Source organism: Aythya ferina (genome assembly GCF_964211825.1).
Source record: "Aythya ferina genome assembly, chromosome: 12".
Classification (NCBI taxonomy): Eukaryota; Metazoa; Chordata; class Aves; order Anseriformes; family Anatidae; genus Aythya; species Aythya ferina.
In genome coordinates, this window is record NC_140308.1 from 7,849,867 (window position 1) to 7,871,306 (window position 21,440).

The 21,440-nt window shown below is 36.3% G+C and overlaps 1 protein-coding gene across 2 annotated transcripts in view; it reads right to left on the reverse strand.

Annotated features, from left to right (window-relative positions):
• Positions 1 to 21,440, reverse strand: part of CDH8 (cadherin 8) — a 147,746-nt gene that overhangs the window by 87,174 nt on the left and 39,132 nt on the right. For both annotated transcript variants that reach the window (XM_084533239.1, XM_084533240.1), the window contains exon 4: positions 5,308 to 5,602. In XM_084533239.1, the coding sequence (XP_084389365.1) occupies positions 5,308 to 5,602 (295 nt within the window). The remainder of the gene's footprint in view (positions 1 to 5,307; positions 5,603 to 21,440) is intronic.

Here is a 21,440-nt window from a genome sequence, read left to right on the forward strand (position 1 = left end):
AATGATTTCTTATTTACAGTAGTGTAATCAAGGGTAGTTCAAAGAAAAACATTGCTAAGTAGAAGTGCTTGTTTCAAAATTGGAAATTGATATTCTGACTCAACCGAAAACCTAAACTCTAATAAAGATATTCTTGCCAAGTAAATAATTTTCATGAAAGCATTTAAAGACAGAAATATTGTTCTTAGCTTTTTCACTTTGTTAAAATTTTCAGGTGTTAAAGGCAAAAGCATTTCTAGAGCAATAGCACACAATGACACTCATGTTATGACTTCTTTTTTCTGACTGACAGGGAAATTCTTAGTATTTGGAGATTATTGAAGTTTGGCTGTTTACCTTAATTCAGGCAAACTATGAGATAATTCTCTTTGCTTATGGCTTTTGTTCCTTTTCCATCTGTACCCTTTCTTATTTCACTAATACGTTTGTCACTCTGCTTCTGTCTTTCCATCCTTCAACATGATGCCAGCTGTCTAAACACCCTTGTCTTCAATAAGAAGAAAATCAAGAAATTTCACTCCTCATTCCTCTTTTCTATTTTCCTCTTAATCTTACTCTTAATTCCTGAGGGGGAAAAAAGAAAAGAAAAAAAGAAAAAAAGAAAAAAAAAAAAAAAAAAAAAAAAAAGATCTCAAAACTATACTGTTCAGAAGACAATATCCACTCTCGCTCCCGTTATCACCTCTGCAGCATGTTTTCGGGGAATTCATCAACCTGTGTATAGCCAAGAAACCAACACAGAAACAGAACATAATGTGGTGGGTTGTTGTTTTGTGTATGTTTTTTTTTTTTTTTTTTTTTTTTTCTTTTTTCCTTTCTTTTTTTAAATAGGCTACAGGACCAGTTCCACCTACCTTCATGAATCCTATCTTTTAAGATTGCTCATTTATTTGCATAGTATGCAAATAATATGGGGTTCTTCCTCCTAGAAGCTTAGTAGAATGTGTTTCTAAAAGGTTGTTAACTGGGTTTCATTCCCAGTGTGTCCCTTTACATCTCTAAGTGATTATACAAGATTTACGGACAAATTGAATTATTTCCTGTTTTTGAAATTAAGTGCTGTTGCAATGAAGTGATTCCATAATTTTTTTTTTTTTTTTTTTTTTTTAATCTTTAATTCCTTAAAAAAATTAACATCAAAATTAAAAGACTAGTGTTCAGTTTCAGCAAAGAATATATTCCCCAAATACACCATTAGCTTTCACAAGCAAATTCATCATTTTGAAGTTGGGAGAGAGGTTTACAATGCTAGATTAAAAAGGAGTTATGGGAAAAAAAAAAAAAAAAAGAAAAAAAAAAAAAAAGAAAAAGGAACACAAGGATGAAATAACAGAAAATTCAATTTAGTTCTCAAAACATTTTCTGGAATGTGTTCCTCTAGCTCCTCAAAGAGAGAAATAAATTATTTCAAAATAACTCTGAATACAGTGACGATACACACCACACAGTACATGTGTGGGTGTGTGTTCTGTGAAGACAGCTGAAAAGTGAGCATCATTCCTACTGGAGATATCACAGTGTAATGCTAATCATCTTTGCACCAAGTAGTGGGAGTAAAGCCATGCTAATCCATTTTTGTCTTAGTAGGGAAGCAAGATTTTCTAGATTTCACTGATAGATAACAGAAATGAAGCAGGCTGGATTATGGCCATATGAGTGTGATAATCTTATACGTAGGCATAAACACACATATCAGAAGATTTGTAGATGTTTGTATGCAGTTTTTACATCCCCATAGTTCACATTCATGTTCTAGATATTCACACGGAAATACCACTGACACATTCATCTCTTCTAGCAAGAAAGTAAGACCAATAACTGCTGTATCATGGAGAATGCACCCATTAGAAAAAGTGTATTGTGTTAGAACTTCAATATTATGTTACAGAACGATGACACATTAATTTGGTCATCTTTATTTTATGCACTTCTTGCTACAGAGGTCCAAAAATAAAATGCCTCATACTGCATCCTCATTACATAAGTACTATATATATATACAGTGTATGAGTTCCTCTTCAGTTTCAGAGCAGTCAGACCTGGTGTGGCATTTTGAAGAAAGAAGAGGTTTAGTAAAACTTTGTTTTATCCTGAATAAGAACACTGCCTAGTAATGGCTGTGTTGTAGAAATGTCAAGGCTGAAAGTAGCAGTGGGTGGAGATCTCTTTAAGGGGAATTAAGTAAGTGGATAATGGAAATGAAATACTTTTATTGTGGAAAAAGAAATAAAATTCCTTGAACTCCAAAAGGAGACGAGAGATTTTTGCTTTTTTTTTTTTTTTTTTTTTAATAAGTAATACTGAAGTAATTTTAAGAGGACTAACAGAACTTAACATTGAAATAATTTCCAGAGCATCATTTAATACAGCTCTTGATTTTTGTATCTGTGGGTCAAAGGAAGAAGGCAAAATAAAAAAGTAATAGCAAAATTGGTAAAGGGATAACCTTCTAATTGTCAGCTTTCCAGTGTTGAATTTTCTTCCATCAGGAATTAAGAGCAGGGCTTCACTGCACAGATTTTGCAGTTATTCATGATCCCAGCAATGCAATGGCACACATTCTCTGAATTTTGATATGACAGTTCAGAATTTGGTTTGTTTTTCTAGGAAAGAGCAGGAGTATTTATTTTTTTATTTCTTTGTATTCAGTGAAGTAGCTTAAAAACATACTCCCCAAGAAATAACATACAAAGGTGCAAGGATCAGGGATAGTCAAGCATAAATGTGCAAATATGCATAGTTTCAGTGGTAAGAGAAGGTTGTAAGAGACGGGAAAGATTAGAACCGGGAAAACTTGGTTGTAGAAGATGTTTGCTTTTTTTCTCATCCTCTTCACAATGAATGTTCCTTAGGTAAGGGTCATGCCTTTGCTAAGAATCATAAAATATTACTCATATATACAGGTATAATTTATTTTATGATCAGAAATCATCTTTGTCTGCATGCGTTTTGTTGTTCTTTTTCCTAGAATACCAAACAAGTTCCTTTTAATTTCCCTCACTCCTTCTCCTACATCCTCCTTTTTTCCTCTCTTTTTTTTTTTTTTTTTTTTTTTTTTCTCATATTTATTTATTTATTTTACTTAATTAAGCCATTTGCTTGCCTAGAGCTTGGCAAAAATATCTCCTGAAAGCAGGTCCACATCATGTTTGTGTGGATGTATAATTAAAAGTAACTTCAGAAATGAATACCGTGTTTTGGTAAATGAACTGACATGCAAGCTTGAATATTCACATATCAGTTTCAGCACAAGCAATTCAATTCAACCAAGATATGAAAATTTAGAGGAGAAGTCTAGATAAAAAAATGAAACCTCCACCATCACAGTTGAGTCAGCACACCATGCTTATATTTGAAAATGTCCTGGTACAAGTCACTGTACTGAACATGAGGAAGAGGGTGATTCTGGCTCCTCTTTTTAACTACTGTAAGGCAGAATGGTGTTTTCAAAAAATTTGCTATGGTGCTGTTTTATTTTCCAAAGTATCTTGGCAGTCCTTCAACTAACTTGCTTTCAAAGAGATAACCAAATTGCTGAAAAGCACATTATCCTCAACCTAATACTAAAAACCATTAGAATTTACTTTGCATTTCATGGTCAGACTTTGATGTCTTTACTCAGTAAACTTTTATATTCCCCCAAAATTGGCTCTTTTGGCTGATGGGTTTACTTCTCTTTTACTTTTGTGACACCCAAAGGAGGAACAACCGCATGTATCAGTACAGACTGGGGGACGACCTGATGAAGAGGAGCTCTGAAGGGAAGGACCTGGGGGTTCTGGTGGACGACAGGTTGACCATGAGCCAGCAGTGTGCCCTCATGGCTAAGAGGGCCAATGGGATCCTGGTGTGCATTAAAAGGAGTGTGGCCAGCAGGTCAAGGGAGGTGATCATCCCCTTCTACTGTGCCCTGGTCAGGCCTCACCTGGAGTACTGTGTCCATTTCTGGGCTCCCCAGTACAAAAAAGACAGGGATCTCCTGGAAAGAGTCGAGTGGACGGTCACAAAGATGATACGGGGCCTGGAGCATCTTCCTTATGAAGAAAGGCTGAGAGACTTGGGTCTGTTCAGCCTGGAGAAAAGAAGACTGAGAAGGGATCTCATCATGTGTATAAATATCTGAGGTGTGGGAGACAGAGGGATTTGGCCAACCTCTTTTCAGTGGTTTGCAGGGACAGGACAAGGAGTAATGGTCACAAGATGGAGCACAGGAAGTTCCACACCAACATGCGAAAGAACTTCTGCACTGTGAGGGTGATGGAGCACTGGAACAGGCTGCCCAGGGAGGTTGTGGAGTCTCCTCTGGAGACATTTAAGGCCCTTCTGGATGCCTACCTGGGCAGCCTGCTCTAAGGAACCTGCTTTGGCAGGAGGGTCGGACCCAATGATCTTTTGAGGTCCCTTCCAACCCCTTCAATTCTGTGATTCTGTAAAGATAATCTGCACTGGATATGTGTGTATCAGCAAGGACTGAGAACCTAAGTAAATAAAATTGTTCTTCTGTAAGTACATATTTATCCATTTACAAATACAGAACAAGGGACTTTGCAAAAATATATATATAAATAAATAAAAGAAAGAAAGAAAGAAAAATAAACTAATATATTAATCCATCAGGAAATAGATTCACAGTAATCCGACAACATGAATAAATATAAGTAAAATGTATTAAGAAGATTATTTCCTACTCCCCCCTCCCCCCTTCACAGACTTAATTTTGCTTTTCATCATCTTTTTCTGTCTCTATTTTCCCCTTCCACATTCCCCGCAAATCATATGGTTAATTGGTTAAGTCCACTCTAGAGTCTAACCATCAACTCCCAGACACAGCATCTTTCATTTCAATGTTTTTGGCTGATTACAGTTGCACTTAGAGGAAAACAAATAAGTATGTATCAACATACTGCAAGTGCTACATCTGTGTATGAAAATACACAAACAGATAATTAAACATCAACAAAATATCAATAGGATTAAAGTGTCATGTTGGAACAAATCTTGATAAATCCTCCTCAATAACAATATTCTAACTACAGCATCATAAGGGGAATATAAATTTAGCCCATTAAAGTGCTGTTGGACAAAGAGAGACACATTAATACATCTGTTAGTCATTTTCGTACTACTAAGGGATTCTACTATTGTGTTACAGATGAAAACGTAGGCCAAGAAGAGGTTTGAAAGTATGCAAATTAATGTTAACAACATAATAAATATCTTATTGTTCAACAACAGCTCAACAGCATACTGGCATACTTTACATTGTAAGTAATCAAAATTTGTCAATGTTTAGATATACATACATACCTACGACAGACATCTCTGGAACTGTGGCATGATATGGACCTTCAACAAACTCTGGGGCATTATCATTGATGTCCTGAACCTTTATAATAAATTCTGAAGGGGGCTCCAGAGGTTTGTTTGTGTCCCTGTCGACTGCTTGAGCTGTTAAAGTGTACTCAGCTTTTTCCTCACGGTCAAGCCTTTTCATTGCATGAATGTCTCCAGTCTTGTCATTGATCACAAAGATTGTTCCAGCTCCATCTCCTGACAGGATATACTTGATTTTACTGCTGCCAGGATCCAAGTCGGTATGTAACTAAAAGGAAAAATAAGTATTTTAGAGATAGAAATTTTATACCCCCCTCCCCTCCCCCGGCACACATTGGTCTAACTATACATTTTCTCAAGCTATTCTTTTGTACTTCAATCTTAGTTCCAGTGATCTGTATCTCAGCTTGAATATACAAGGAGAGTAGGGATTTGTATGCATACTAATCAAAAGTGAATGTAATCATAGGCATAATTAGACTTTCTATTTAAAAAGCAGCTGTTATATATATATTTTAAATCCCTGTTCTAAAATGTCTTCAGAACTATTATCAGCCAAAATGAACAAGCACAAAATGTCCTTAACCTATTAGATTAAAGGGTGAATGAAGGATTAACAATACACATATTTTAATTTAGATGTTTATTTTTAGGTATTGCTTTCAGCTTGTTTTCAGGTGACTGAAAATGGCTTAACGCTGGCATCTATGTAAATGTTTTAATGGACAGCAGCCCTAGACTTTTAGAACTATGTCATAACTCAACTGTTAGCTGAACTTAAATGTTTCTAAGATTTCCCCTGAAATACTTTTGAAGCAATAAAGCAATTTCTGCTTTTAAGCAGAAATATAAGAAAAACTCCTATGTACATCTTCCTATTTTCCTATATGAGAAAAAAAAAATCATCAGAAAAAAAAAATCATCAGAAAAAAAAAAAAATTTGTACTTGGCTTTTCAAAAAGCAAGACAGAATTATAATAACCTGAAACAGTATAGGAAAACCAGATAGTCTTTACTTTGATATTATTTTTTGTTGTTGTTGTTGTTAATTAAAGGCCTGAAGTGAAGAACACTGGAGACAAATAAAAGACTTCCATTGATTTTTTGTAGGCTCAAAGCCAAGTCCTAAATATCAGATTATCTCCAATAATTTTTAATTTGCAAGTGTGCCAACTGTTGGACCAAATGTATTCATGCCAACAGAAAAAAAAAAAAAGATAATAATTTAAGTATACAATAATAATGCTTTACATGCTATTTACTGTTAAATCTAACACATTGAATATGAACAACAGGAACAAGTGAATGCATCATTAAAAATGTACCTTGCATTTATTACTATTTCTCTATTCCTCACAAAATGTAGTCTAAAGCAAATATGTACAACTTGTTTAGGATGACTTACAACTACTACTCAACTTGTTCCTATTTGCTTATTTTCGTGCAAACAGCTCAACAGAAATTGTAGCTGGTTATGCATTTTACTGTTCGATGGATAGCACCAGTTGCCATGGCCTAGCAGCACTGTCATTTGGTATAAGAGCTTGCATGGAGATATTAAAATAGGTGTGGAAAAAGGGCTTGTACACTTGGCTACAGCCAAGCCACAAGTAGATTTTATGTCATACCATAAGTAGGCTTTGCAGGTTCTTCAGCAGATAATTGGTCACTTACAGTCACATCTGCAAATTAGCTGTTCAGGAACAAGAGCTTAGAAAGCTCTTTAACAGCACCTTACCAAAGGGAATTTTTAATTGTTGCAATGAGCACAGCAGACAATGGCAGCTAGGTCTGATTTTCCAGTTGATCTGATATATACATGCAAAATCCTGGGCCGTCACTGTTTTGGCTGTTCTGCAATAATAGCAGAATTCCCATCCTGAAGGTATAACTTCATTTGTGTTTTGCTGGACAATACGTTATTACCATACCATCTATTACCACACCATCATTTCAACAACTTTTTAAAAGCAGTTTAATTGCCTGTGAATATGAATGACTCAATGAAGTTTATTCTTCCTACCACATGAACACAGATGTTAAGCTATAGCTGAGTCCTCTTTCCAAAAACTTTTTTGTTTTTCTTATTGTAGTTGCTATCACTTTTTACGTGAGAACAATCAGCACAATCTAAGTTATGTTAATTTAAATAAAACACATTCTCCTGCTGGTTGGTACTGCAGCTTTTAAAGGTATATTAAATATATAGATATATAAATATATAAAGATATATTAAATATATAGATACATATATCTTAAAAATTATTGTCCTTATGAGCAGGATTACACTTGATCTAGGTATCAGCAACATAAACACTTATTTCCAGGGTTCCAGAACCTGTCAAGATCAATCCAGAACCTGTTTGTGTTTTAAACAGATTGTTTATGTTTTAAGCATCTGTTTGATCCCTAGATAAAATCCATATGTTATTAACATCACATATGAGGGTTTTGGCAGAATATTCTTAGCTGAATTACAGTGGTATCATACCTCAACATTGCTTTACTGAGTTCCGTGTATCCTGACACTTATACACATCTCCAGTTCACCCAAGTTCATAAAATGTTACAGTGAAAAACTGTACTGAATTTCTAAGGTGGCACTGGCTGGATAGAACAGATATCCCACACTAATATTTGAAGTTCTCCAATTTACTATTTGCTGGTAAGTCAGAGAGGCTGTCAGTATAGTCTCTGGTGCAAGTTTTACCCATATTATCCAACAAAGGTTATGGTTCATAAACCAGTTCTGGGATAAATTAATGTAAAGTTATAAAGCCTTTGCAGTGCTAGTAAGATACTGACAGTTAAAATGAAAAAATGTATATGATTAGTATTAATTTCTTCTTCTAGTAAGTTAAAGTCCCTAGTATCAAAAGAAATAGATATCACAATTTGAAACACTACAAAACGAAGAGCTAAACGTTAAACCAAAAGTGGAAGTGCTAGCAGCATTTTATAATGTTAAAGTTGAAACTGATTCTTATCATAGAATCATAAAATGGTATAGGTTGGAAGTGATTTTAAACTTCGTCTAATTCCAATCCCCCGCCATGGGCAGGGACACCTCCTACTAAACCAGGAGGTCCAAAGCCTGTGGAAAAATCAGTGGAAAACAAGTTTTTCATCCGAAGATTAATGGTGGTGAAAATGATAACTTTTTTTAGTTCTTTAAAACAAAAAATCCATACATGTAGTATTTACTGAAATAATATGTACTTATTATGATGAGTAACCAGGCTGATAGATTAAAGTATCTTTTCTAGGTTTTGAAGTTCTTATACCTTAATCTCAAAATACTGTAATAAATGAGCTATAGAAGAGCCACAATTTCAAAATCATTTAATTATTTGGATTTAGGATTAAAACACTATGATCTTCATCTGAAGTCAAATCACAGAACTGAAGTGAAATTCTAAGCTAGAAAGCAAAGTATATTTTTCCAAGTAACATTTCCAATCTTCTACCAGATATGAATGATAATTTACAGCCATCGTCAAGCTTCAGCAAGCTGTGTTCATGTGAAGGTTAAAGATCATTAAACACATAATTATATGGGGTTAAGGTGAATGATAGAGAGACGTAATGAATATGATAAATGAATATCAGTTTCTGTTGAAAAAGACTCATAAATGTGGTAAATGTGAAACCGCTTTTCCACACCTTTAGCTTTATTTGTTGTGCTTGTGCTTGAAAATTGACTTCCTGTTGTTTCAAGCAAAATTGAGAAATTAGCAAGATTTCTATTTAAGAAATTAGACAGCTATAGCCAGCCCCTATATTCCACTACCTGGTAGCATCCCAAAATAAACAGAAAACCATGTTACTGGAAAACTTCATCATGTTCAGAATGAGTAAAATTCACTTCCTTTATGTGAGATTCAGTTCATTAGACTTCAAAGGAAGTGGAAGCTTCTTCTTCCATGTCTACCCTGCCTCTGGGACTATAAAATCAAACGTATCTCTCCCTTGAAGTAACAGATGTGACCCCATCACCCAAGTCATGAATGGATTTATGGCAACAGGAGATGTTTTGGATCATCTCCTAGTTTTAATGGTTACACAGATGCTCTGTACTAATACCCAACTAATGTAGCCTCAGCACAGGCCCCCTCCTAAAAAATGAACTTCACTCAGAATGAACCCTATGGACACCACCATTTCTAATCATTGTCAATGCCTTTGCTATTCTGTGCTGTTAATATTCTATAATATGTTATTCTATAATATGCTATTCTGTGCTGATAATAAGCAGTGAAGCCAGTATTAATGATAACAGTACACTAAGCATGCTAACACAAAACTAACATTATTTCCACCAATAATGAATGCATATCTAAAAGTATTGCCAACACACTACCCAAATATATAACATATATTTATAGTCTCCAATGTACATACATTACAAACTCGCATAATTACAATCAATGCAAAAGAACTGCAGAGATGAAACTTAGTAAAAGAGCCTCTATATTCTCTAGACTACTCTGCAACAAAACAAAAACACCCTGAGCATGTTATTCATATTAAATTTTTTTATAGATACTTGTTCACTCTATTTTCAACCACATTTTCTAACAAATATTCAAGTCAAGTGCAGACCAAGCATGGACCAAAATTACGGAAGCTCCAAGCTGGGTTCATGAAGTTCTCTTGCAGTTCAGGGCACACAGAGAGATTTATGAGTCTCTTCCACAGATGGAAACTGTCTCACCTGCTCTCAGTTAGCTATCTGGCAAACCAACGGTGGCCAAAACAACAGTTCACTCAACACAATGACTTTTGAGTTCAAGCCAGGTGTTCACCATCTAGAAAGTACATAATGCACTTGGGTCTGGTCCACATTTAGAGTTAGCAGAAAGTGGGTGATGGGCCTTTGTAGTAGGATCAGGCATTTAGAGTCCTCTCCAGGTGTGTTGTGATGTATGACTTGATACAGACTAGCCCATAACGAAATGCACTATCAAAGGGAAGATTTGTAACCCCAATTTCCCTGTATTAGTGAAAAAGCATGAACATATCAATAATTCACAAGAATGAGGAAATCTACATTTTTACAAAAATGCTCCTGGACATTTTTAATGAAGAAAAGAGAAGGCACCGTTATGTAGTCAAGTTCTTATTTGAGTTTGTTAGAAAGTAATTAATGTATCATCATATAATTACTAGGGAATTACCCCTTTCTTGTTTCAAGGGAAAAGGCTTCATCTGCCTTCTAAACTTCATTATAGAATTTGCATCATTTTACTTGTTCCTAACTCTGCAAACTTTTCAAAGAGATTAATGAGTGAATTGCTGATTTCTACCTGTTGTTACAGATATGCATGCAAACACTATCCTAATGCCTCATGTTCTTCTATTTTATTATTATTTTACCTAGGCCTTGCTACACAATTCCTCATTTATGAGGCAGATCCCGTTTTTTTTTGTTGTTGTCGTTTTTTTGTTTTTTGTTTTTTGTTTTTTTTTTTTTAACTTTTATGACTCTTTTCCAAATCTTCTGGGTTCTAAGATGCTCTAGCTCATTCTATAAGAGTATGGAAATATTTTAGTGGCTTTTACAATAATTTATATACATCAATGCTTTCAAAAACTATAATGCACCTTACTCACTATGTGTTTCTTTCTTTATGTCACTGTTCAGCCATTTTTCTAAAAATGTGAACATCATCAGGTATTACAGAAAGTTTTTGTGTGTTGTTGACAAGCTCTGATACATACCAGACAATGAGCACGTTCATTGATGACCCAGAGTTTTAAAAAATCATTCAGAATTAAACTAGTACAGATATCTTCAATTCATGTACACAATGCAGAATTAATAAATTGAATGTAATGTCAGTTTAATAGAATCTTTCATTTTCTCCATGGATAGGCTGATCCCATCTTTAGTAATGGGAATTATAGCTGCACAATGGGGAAGAAGAAAACCAAATATTCTGCATTATTGTTCAGGGTAATGACAAACTGGGGCACAGACTTGACATACCTGACATAATGTCAGTACTTGGAACACCCTCAGAAAGGAGACAGACATGTCCATGGATGATAAAGGATTCATTTAAGATATGAGAATCATGTAACTTGAAGCCTCTGGAGTAACTGTCAAAAGACATTACTGCTCACACTTCTCAGCTGCAGTTTCATAACCATATTCAAAGAGAATTAAAGCAATAATATCCCTAACACTTTCATTTAAGAGTGTAATCTCTGCTTTTGTCTGCCTCAGTTTCCTACCATGTCATTTGAGTATCTTTGATTCCAGATGGCTTCTTTTATGTTTTGGTTTATTCTTTGCTACTGCTTTTTTATTCTATTTGATTTGCTAATTTTGTCTCTGTTTATATTCATACTGTGTGCACAAACTGCTTTTCATTGCTTACCTTTCAGTATCATTTTATGATACACTATTGTTGAATTGTTGTTTAAAAAATGGAGACAAGACTGAGATCTAAGAATGAGTTTGTTCCAATTCACTATGACCAACTGATCCAAGAAAAGAGCTGAGGAATCTGACTGTGTCTTGAGCCAAGTCCTTACTGGTTAGAGCACCACTGATGCTTTCTGTACATCCATCACATATCACCTTCCTCACTGGGCTGAATTCATCATTTTAAATATATATTTTCACTCAACATCTTGGGAAGAAAAAGATAGTTACTCTTGTGTTTACAGATGGGAGGATCAGAGGAAGAGATAAATTCACCTTCAGTCTCACATTAGGAATATATATCAAGACCAGAGACTGCCCAAGCCATCCCTAAACACCTCTACAGCTTTATCTCCAGTTAACCACATTATTCCTTTTTAATTAAAATAGCCATGTAGCGCCAGTGCTGTTTCACAGAAGAATCCTGCCAGGGAAACTCCCAAAGAGTTGCTGTGCCCTCAGATACAGCCTTCCCCAAATCCACAATGGCATGTTTGTCTTCAGTGGTTGGCAACAAAGGTAATTTGTTTCCATCCTTTGCTATCTTCATTTCAAAGCCTGGGCTCAGATTGATTTCTGTGTATCTATTATATACCTTGTTTCTTCTGAATCCTTATGTTAAGCCAGATGATTACTACGGCTTTCTGTTTTCCTAGTTCTGGCCTTGGCCCGTTCCATTTGGGGATACCATCTGTCTCCCCTTCTGTCCTGAGAACATAGCCACCACATATGACCCATGTCCCACTACAGCTTGGACTTTCGTCGCTTCTTTCTGCAGCAATTTAACACCCAAGTGTCCTGTGTCAAGTGGCCTCAGATGGTTGGCACCTTTTTGTAGTTGGCTTTCTGCCTAGCCTGGAGTTCACGCAACTATTTCTGAACCCAGGCTGCTGTTCCTTTCTTGAGTTCCAGCAGACACCTCTCCTGTAAAAAAAGGTCTTGATTTTTTAACCCAACTGTTTCTGATACTTGGAAACATACAATGATATTGTGTCACACTGCCAAATAGGAATCCTTTCCTATCTCATTTGCTTCTCTGTTATTTCATCTATAGTGCACTGTGGCTCTCCGCAGGAGATCTGAAAGCTGGGTATAGCGAGCCTCAAAAATCACACGCAGCTTTAGTCATGTAAAACATATTCTCTCTTCTGTATCTTTATGGGGAAAAATAGTCTCTCTCTGTCATCTCCTACTGTTTGGGGTCAAGCACTTTTATTAACAATTCCAGTGCTTCAGGCATTATAATTAACAGTGCCTCCTACGCTTGTCACTCTTTCCCCACCTCAATGAAATAGCAGTAAAGCCATTTATTCCCTCCCCCCTCTTGGCAGTCCTGGACTATAGTTTCTAGTAGTCCTGCTGACATTTCTGCTGCCTGTAAGACTTTGTGAGGTTTCCAAACATTACTTTAGAAGTCTGTTTCCATTTTGGTTGTTAATTCCTATTGCCAGCAGAGCCTGCCTTGGTCCTCATTCCTCAATATAGACAAAAGATGGGGAAGGCTGTGAAAAACAAAACAAAACAAAACAAAACAAAACAAAAAACAAACACCACAAGCTGTGGGAGTTTCCCATTCAAGGAGACAGCAGAAGCTGGGCAGTTCCTATATATCAAATCCTTCTCTTTTGTTCCTTTAATCATACTCATCTTATTCTGTTCTAATCTTTTCTTCCATGTTGTTTGAGCTGTATTTTTCCTTTCCTCTTTAAAAGCTTATTATAACTTGCTAGGCTTCATTCTCAGGCAGAGTACATTGCACTTGAGCACTAAGACCTCTTTGTGTTTTTCAAATGATTTTCTCAAGTGAATGTCAGAGCAATATCTTATAATACATACTCTTAGGATTGCAGAAGAGGAATAAAAAAGTTAATCACTACATACCCTCAGCAGTAATTTGAAGACTGCTTACAAAATCTGTCAAACTAGACAAGCTATATCCTAGATCAGCGAAGGCAGAAAAAACTACAATAGGACAGTTGGTCAAAGGTGAACGGAAATTTCTATTTATTTGAGCATATTTAAGTTGTCATGATTTTACAATCCTTTAAGGCTCTGCTTTCAGCTGCTTTGACCACATTGGCTTCTGAACATGCTTTGCACTCAATGATTAGCAGGATCCCAATGATAATATGTTTAACCTGTTTTCCTTTTTAATGCAATAATTTCAAATCCATGCAGAATACATTTTGTTATTTAATAACATTATAAAACAAACTGGAAAGCATTATAATACCATTTGGAAGGTTATTTTTGAAACTTAAGATGAGTGTTTAGCATACTCCAGTGTCTGAACATAAGGGAGTAAGTACTCTGTCTAAAACCACATGATGTGTAAAGCTGGCAGTGCAAATAGAAAGCTCTTTTCTAGCAATTGGCTGTCAAACATCTACAGTGCAGAAATATAAACATCAGCTATGCAGCCAGCTTGGAGCTAAAATTGAAAACTGTTGAGAAGGTAACTGAGCGAAATGAGGAGAACTGAAAAATTAAATTGTGAGTACTTACTTGTTGATTCTTATAAATTACCTGCTTACACGTGATAATGTAACTTATTTATCAGTGCATTTACACTAATCCGTGAACTGTGCACATGGGTACAGTCTAATCTTTTTCTCACTGAAAAAAAATCAGGTTATTTGGAATGTGAAAATAAACACAGGTATAGAATGCAACAAAGCAAATTCCTTAGGAGTTGACAAACAAAATGACAGCTCTTCCGAGATTCTAGTTACATACCCATATCAGAACATCACTTACAAGAATTAATAGATATAACACGAGGATAATTTGATTATTTTTTCACTTTCTCTTGCAGTTAGATGTTCACTAGATGTTCAACTCATGCAGAATTGTATACTATTCAGAAAAATCTGTTTGCAAATAGCTACTACAATTTCATGCAGTTTCACACGAAATTATTTGTCATATCACTTGCGTAGTTTCCAAAGTTTCCTAACGTAATTACTCTTGTGTTTCCAACAAGTCATGAATTCCTATGAATACCTTACAAACTGACTTGCAAAGGTTACATGTGTCATTATGAAATCAATTTGCAGCACCATTAAAATTGAAATATTTTGTAAACCAATAGAGATAGATCATTGCTTCTGCCTTTGTTAATGCTTTTCTGGAAGAATTGAAGGAGGAGAGGAGAATGCAAACCTTTCCACATAGACAATGTTAAATATGCAGAAATAAACAACTGTGCCCATTCTGGCAGGCTTTACTATTTAGTATTTAATTATGTCTGATCCTCTAGCAACTTAGCAACTTGTATCGAGTCTTGCAGTCCCCTTCTCGGTACATATGGAGACTTGAGTCTCAGTGACAATTACCACTTTGTTTTTTTTTTGGCACAACATGTGACCTGACCTGTTTCCAATGAGTCAAAAATAGCAGAGCTAGGTTTATAAGTGTGGGCAGCATTTAGATTATTTATGTCATTTGCTGTAAACATCTAACCTGCCTGTAATTCAAAACATCCAAAATTTGGGGCCAACGTCCATGTATCATCAAAAAAGGAATGCCTACTCAGCATGAATAGAGATGAATCGTACACAAACCAATATCACAAAGCTGTAAGTGTATAACATATGTCAATGTCAAAAACACCAGAATCCAAACAAACTTAGCAGTGAATTAGTCTAGACCTTTATCCAAATCGTCTGAGCTCCCAGTGAAGACTACTGTTGGGAGACTGTGGGAGACATCTATACTGATTTAATGATAGTTGAATCACTGTTGGATTTCTCTACCCACGCAAGCCTGGTAGTGCTCATATCACTCCATGAGCACAGAGTAGCCCCAAACCCATATGGTTGTCTCCCCATTCAGCTGTCCTTTGCAGTCCTCTAACAGGGCATTCCTGATGGAAAGGACAGGTGTTAGGTGTAGGACCCTGTGCTGATGTCTTTTGGGGTAAATAGTTGAGAAGATGCACAATACCCAATCAACTGAAGTTAAGAGGCAAAGGAACACATCACAGATTTCTCAGAACCTCTTTTCAAATGATATGGATTTCATGGATTCTCCCACTTTCAGAGAGCTGGTTGTTACTGGTGGCCCCCTAGAGAATGTCGTGGCTGTAAAAGGAACAGCAAAGGACAGAACCATCTGCCTAAGGGAAATCCAGGAAGATCTCCAAGGTATTTGCTGAGGTTTCTCTAAAAAAAAAAAAGAGTTCAGATACCTATTGTAAAGAAGAACAAAAACGAACAAACAGAAAACTCCAAAAAGCTGAGAAAGAGGTATTATATTGAGAACTGAAGTTCACAAATGATCCATATAATAATCCACATACGAGAACTACACAAAATCCTACTGTCTTATGTACATCTCTCACTATTTATCTGAAGGAACTTATTTGAGAGAATAACCAAATGACAGCTGGTTAGTTGGACAGCTGACAACTGCAGAGTCAGTAATCTTCTATAAATAATGATTATTAATTACATGTATTACAATAGCACATAGAGGTCCTTGTTGACCCTATGGCTCTGTTACATTGTATGCTGCAACCTTCACTGAGCCTACTTCACTGTTCTATGCTTATGCTGAAATACCAATGGCTATTTCCTCCCTTTCCTTTTTCTGAAAAAGAGACAGGAAATAATGGACCCAGAACACACTGTTTTAGAAATGAGCTTCTGAGACATGGGCTAAGTTCTGCAATTACTACCTACAGATTCTGTATGGCTCAAACTCATGGAAAAATGAGGCTGAATTCTGAATAAATTTCTAGTCCTAAAATGATTTATTATTATTATTATTATGCATCTAAATGGTTTTCAGGAGCTGATCTAAGACCCAAGAACTCAGTAGGAGTCTTCTTGTCCAGTCAAAACTCAAAACTCTACGTATGAAACATATATGTACTGTACGATCCCCCCCCCCAATAAATAAATAAACAAACAAATAAATGTATAGTTTTGCAACAAATGTTGGAAGATGCCAAAATTAAGGCTTTCTTTAAGTGTCTTTCAGATCTTGATTTGCTCACCTTGTATGAAGGTGTTATGAGATACAACTTCGAACTATATGATCACATGCGATTGCTCCCCACAGGACCCCTAACTCTCTCTGCATGAGTGCACGTTCTATGAGCAGCTATTCATTATTTTTTCCCTTCATTGTTCAAAGCATGGCCCTATGATTTTACTACCTAATACTTAAGCCTTGTTCCAAAACAGAATTGTTAATGTCCCCGTGCTTTTTCTGTGTTGCTTATCACTGGTGTCAGAACACACTATAGATATTGATTTAAAAAAATCACGTTTATTGTGTGACAGAGATAAATACGATTATCCTTGTTCTATATACTGGGGACTTAGACACAAAGAAATTAGAAGGTGATTTACTATTAACAGTTTGATTTAATAATATTATCTGCATAATTTCAGATTTGTACAACTGGATTTTAAATTTATGAAGCTATTGTTGACCAACCGCAACTGTGCTGGAAGAGAATCCAGCCGCATGAATACGGGAATGTAACCAGAGTTCAACCTCACCTTCCTCCAGCTTCCAGTAACTGCCACACTCATCCTCCAGAATTTGATTAGCTTCCCAAGATCTGAATCAGTTCCACCCTCCTCTACATGGCTTCCGCATGCTTCTTCTCCACTATCTAAACATTTGCACTGCGCATTCCAAAAATAACAGTGAGAAGTATAAATTTGGAAACTTTTTAGGGAAGGGAATAGCGACCAGTTTAGGGATGATCTTTTTGGCCACTGGCCCAGAAGTTACACACCTGGGAAGCTCTGATTGAGGTGCATCTCAGCTTGCTATTCGAGCACTGCAGACACAAAGCTTTGTTTCTTGCTTGTTGGTGAAGTTCTATGATGTTCTATCTATGATGTTCTATTTCAGTGAATCACTGCCTGGTATTCTGAGTTTCCCAGTTAACAAATTCCAGTTCAAAACTCATCAAAAATTTGTCTGACTGACTGTAAATAACACGTGCTGTATTTTCAGCTGGTGAGATTCTTATGGCATGCTATTTCTGTTATCTAGTTTTCGTTCATATTATGACTCCATAATTTATAGTCCAATTAAAATCAGAGTTTACCGCTAGCCCACGAGTCTATTTTTGAACACATTTCTGATAACTAATACATCAGGTATAACTGAATTTAATATAAACTAGATAAATAATGAGATTAACAATTATCTGACTGTGAGATAATAAAGTGTTCAAAATAGCAAGACCCTGAAGTAAAGTAAAATATTTGAGATTATTTGTTGAGTCAGTAAAGCTGCATTTTCACATTTACTTAGGATATAGGAAATAGAATATTTTGTTTGCCTATGGAGATGGGATCATTGTGTATGTAAATGGGCATTGATGGCAAACTTAAGTGAAAAGATAATCTCCTGCATGATGTTCTTCAACAAAATATTAGCAGTATAAATGCACTGTTGCTCAGTTCTGTTATGGGTATTTTGACAATGAAACTTATACAAGTAATAAAAATGTGTCTTAGCTCATAAAATGTTGCTCTTTTTGACAAAAACCAGGATCATGGAGAATCAAAATTGCAATCACAGCATAATTAAATCAAACATTCATCCCCGCCCTCCGAAACTGTGAAGCCATATTAAATGTCTCATTACTGACCACAACTGATTCTGAGTTTGTATACACTTAGCAGCTGTACCATAGATTCCTGTCTCAGCTGTGCCAGCTTCACTAATAGGCAGCTTTTCTCTAAAACAAGACAGAAGCCCACAGCAGGAGAATGCTGGAAGCCATAATCTTCTCCAATGTGGTATATAACTGCCTTTGATTATACAGCATCATGTTAGCAAGAAGGCTAAACAGGGAAAACCCATGGGTTCTCCAGTTTCCTTTTCTTTTCCATTACATGCTATGGGAAAGTATGACATAGTGGTAGAACAGGTTCAAATATTATTTTCAAGAAAAAATAATTAGCCTGAATATAACCCTGTCCTCACCTGCACAAACAATCTCAGTCTGACAAGGAGCAAACACAGCAGTTTCACTGAAATGTAACACTCACACTTCCTATAATAGAATAGAAATTCATAAGAGTAGCAAAGCTATGAACCCTGCTCTTGTTTCATGTATTATTGATATGCAGGTTTAACAAACAGTTCCACATCCAGAATCCTGAATGGCTGAAAAATTCTTGTTTGTCAATTGTTTCAAGTTGATCATGAACAGTCCTTTAGAGATGAGTCATATTCATGGAGACTGGAATATTCGTAACTATTGCTAGATAGAAGCATTTACAGATTTAGTTCCAGTTTTGTATCTGTGAACACTACGGATTTCTTACACTTAACCTGTTACTTGAAAACCTTGTATGCTATTTGCTAGCATGGTCAGTCCAATTCTAACATTGTAGAATACAACATTAATTCAAACTTCTTTACACCTGCAGAGAACTTGTATTTGTAAGACAATGGAAAATAGTCGAGAAGTTGAATATATACAAAAGAACTTCAATATAAGAGCTAAATAGTCAAAAGTCTGATGGCTGCCCCTTACCAATAAAAAGGAACGAAGTTATGCAGATTGGGTGGTAGATAATGGAGAAAATGTGGAAAGGCTTTAAGAAACCTCCATCTAAAACATACTATATTGTCACTCTGGTGAGGCCACACCTTGAGTACTGTGTTCAGTTTTGGGCCCCTCGCTACAAGAAGGACATCGAGGTGCTTGAGCGGGTCCAGAGAAGGGCGACGAAGCTGGTGAGGGGCCTGGAGAACAAGTCCTACGAGGAGCGGCTGAGGGAGCTGGGCTTGTTCAGCCTGGAGAAGAGGAGGCTCAGGGGCGACCTTATCGCTCTCTATAGGTACCTCAAGGGAGGCTGTAGCGAGGTGGGGGTTGCTTTGTTCTCCCACGTGCCTGGTGACAGGACGAGGGGGAATGGGCTTAAGTTGAGCCAGGGGAGTTTTAGGTTAGATGTTAGGAAGAACTTCTTTACTGAAAGGGTTGTGAGGCATTGGAACAGGCTGCCCAGGGAAGTGGTGGAGTCACCATCCCTGGAAGTCTTCAAAAGATGTTTAGATGTAGAGCTTAGGGATATGGTTATATGGTTATAGTGGGGACTGCTAGCGTTAGGTCAGAGGTTGGACTTCATGATCTTGAGGTCTCTTCCAACCTAGAAATTCTGTGACTCTGTGACTCTGTGACTCTGTCACAAGAAAAAAAAAAAAAATCCTCATATTTCAGATTTCTGCTGTCAGCTGAGATACATTTCTGAAGGGATGGGAGGTAGTGAAATGCAACAGCCACACCAGTTTGGAGGATGGAGAGAAAAAAAAAAAAAAAAAAAAAAAAAAAAAAAAAAAAAAAAGAGAGAGAGAAATAACTGCAGTGGACAAATGAGAAAGCAGAGAAGAAACAAAACAATGTAAATACCTATCATAAGGCTCCTAAAAAATATGTAGCAGAAAGTGACATGATGGTTCGGCAATTTGAATTTTACCTCAGAAAATGAAGCTGAACTTCCAGATGCCAGCTTGTTGATGGGTGGGTGTTTTTTGTTGCTTTTTTTTTTTTTTTTTTTTTTTTTTTTAATTATAGAGGACAAACAAACCATAGCAATACCTACAAAATACCTGCAGCAATGAGGATAAACTCCCCAGTTACCTATTTATGCTTATAATAATATTCATTTTAAGGGTTGTCTGGGTAGTTTTACATTTGGCAGATACTTTTTATTTCCTTTTTCTATTCTTGCCTACAAATAAAAAAGGGGTTGAGCAAAAAAACAGAATAGATGAGATTTGACAGTAAGTGAATTTTTAAGCCTGTGTGGAGAAGCAGTCCATCACCATCAAAAGGATGGGAGAGTTGCTTGATGGAAAGAAGTTCTTTCAAGAAACGTGAATGAGAAAATTAGAATACATTCCTGAAAGGTGGACTGCAACTTTATTTAAGATAACATAGATTTCAATAGTTTCTTTGGTTGCAGATGAGAGTTAATGAATGGATCCAGAATACGAGGTCAATAAAAAGCCTCTGCAGGTTTTTTGTGTGTTTTGTTTTCCATATGGAACACCTGATTTGTATTTCATTGCTTCCAAAAGCAAGTGTATGTCTTCGCTAAGAATACTTACGAACCTTATTTATTCTTCCAGGAATCTTGCTGCCAAGCTCATTTCTTCTCACTCCCTGCAGTTAAAGCTTTCTTCTGGTCTGATTGTCTTCTAAAAGTGACACTTTATATTGATAGCTAAAGCAAGGAGTCATCAAACTGGCCACGTCAGTCAGCCCCAGGGAGCAATGCTGGGAGTGATCACACATCTTGAATACCAGCAATTCACTTGGAGCTTTCCATAAAACAAAGTTAATCTTTTATTTGTCTTCCCACGATTGAGGTAATGTTATTGTCATCTAAGTATTAATACATGGCAAACGTGTACATTACTCCACAATCTGAGTTTATTACCACAGTAATTAAATTAGCAGCACCACGCCCTTGCAAAGCAAAAAGCATTTTTTTTCTTCCGTTCTGCATGGTGGAGAAACACAGTCATAGAAATAAAAAGGTCCAATATTCAGAACAAACTGAGTATCTGAAGGTCCTAAGGACAGCTGCTCAAGATCACTAAGTCAGACCCCAAATTTCAGTGCTACCCTTATCATTGCCTTTTGCACAAGATTAAAGACTTAGTGACACTCAGCCACTGTACCTGCAGATTA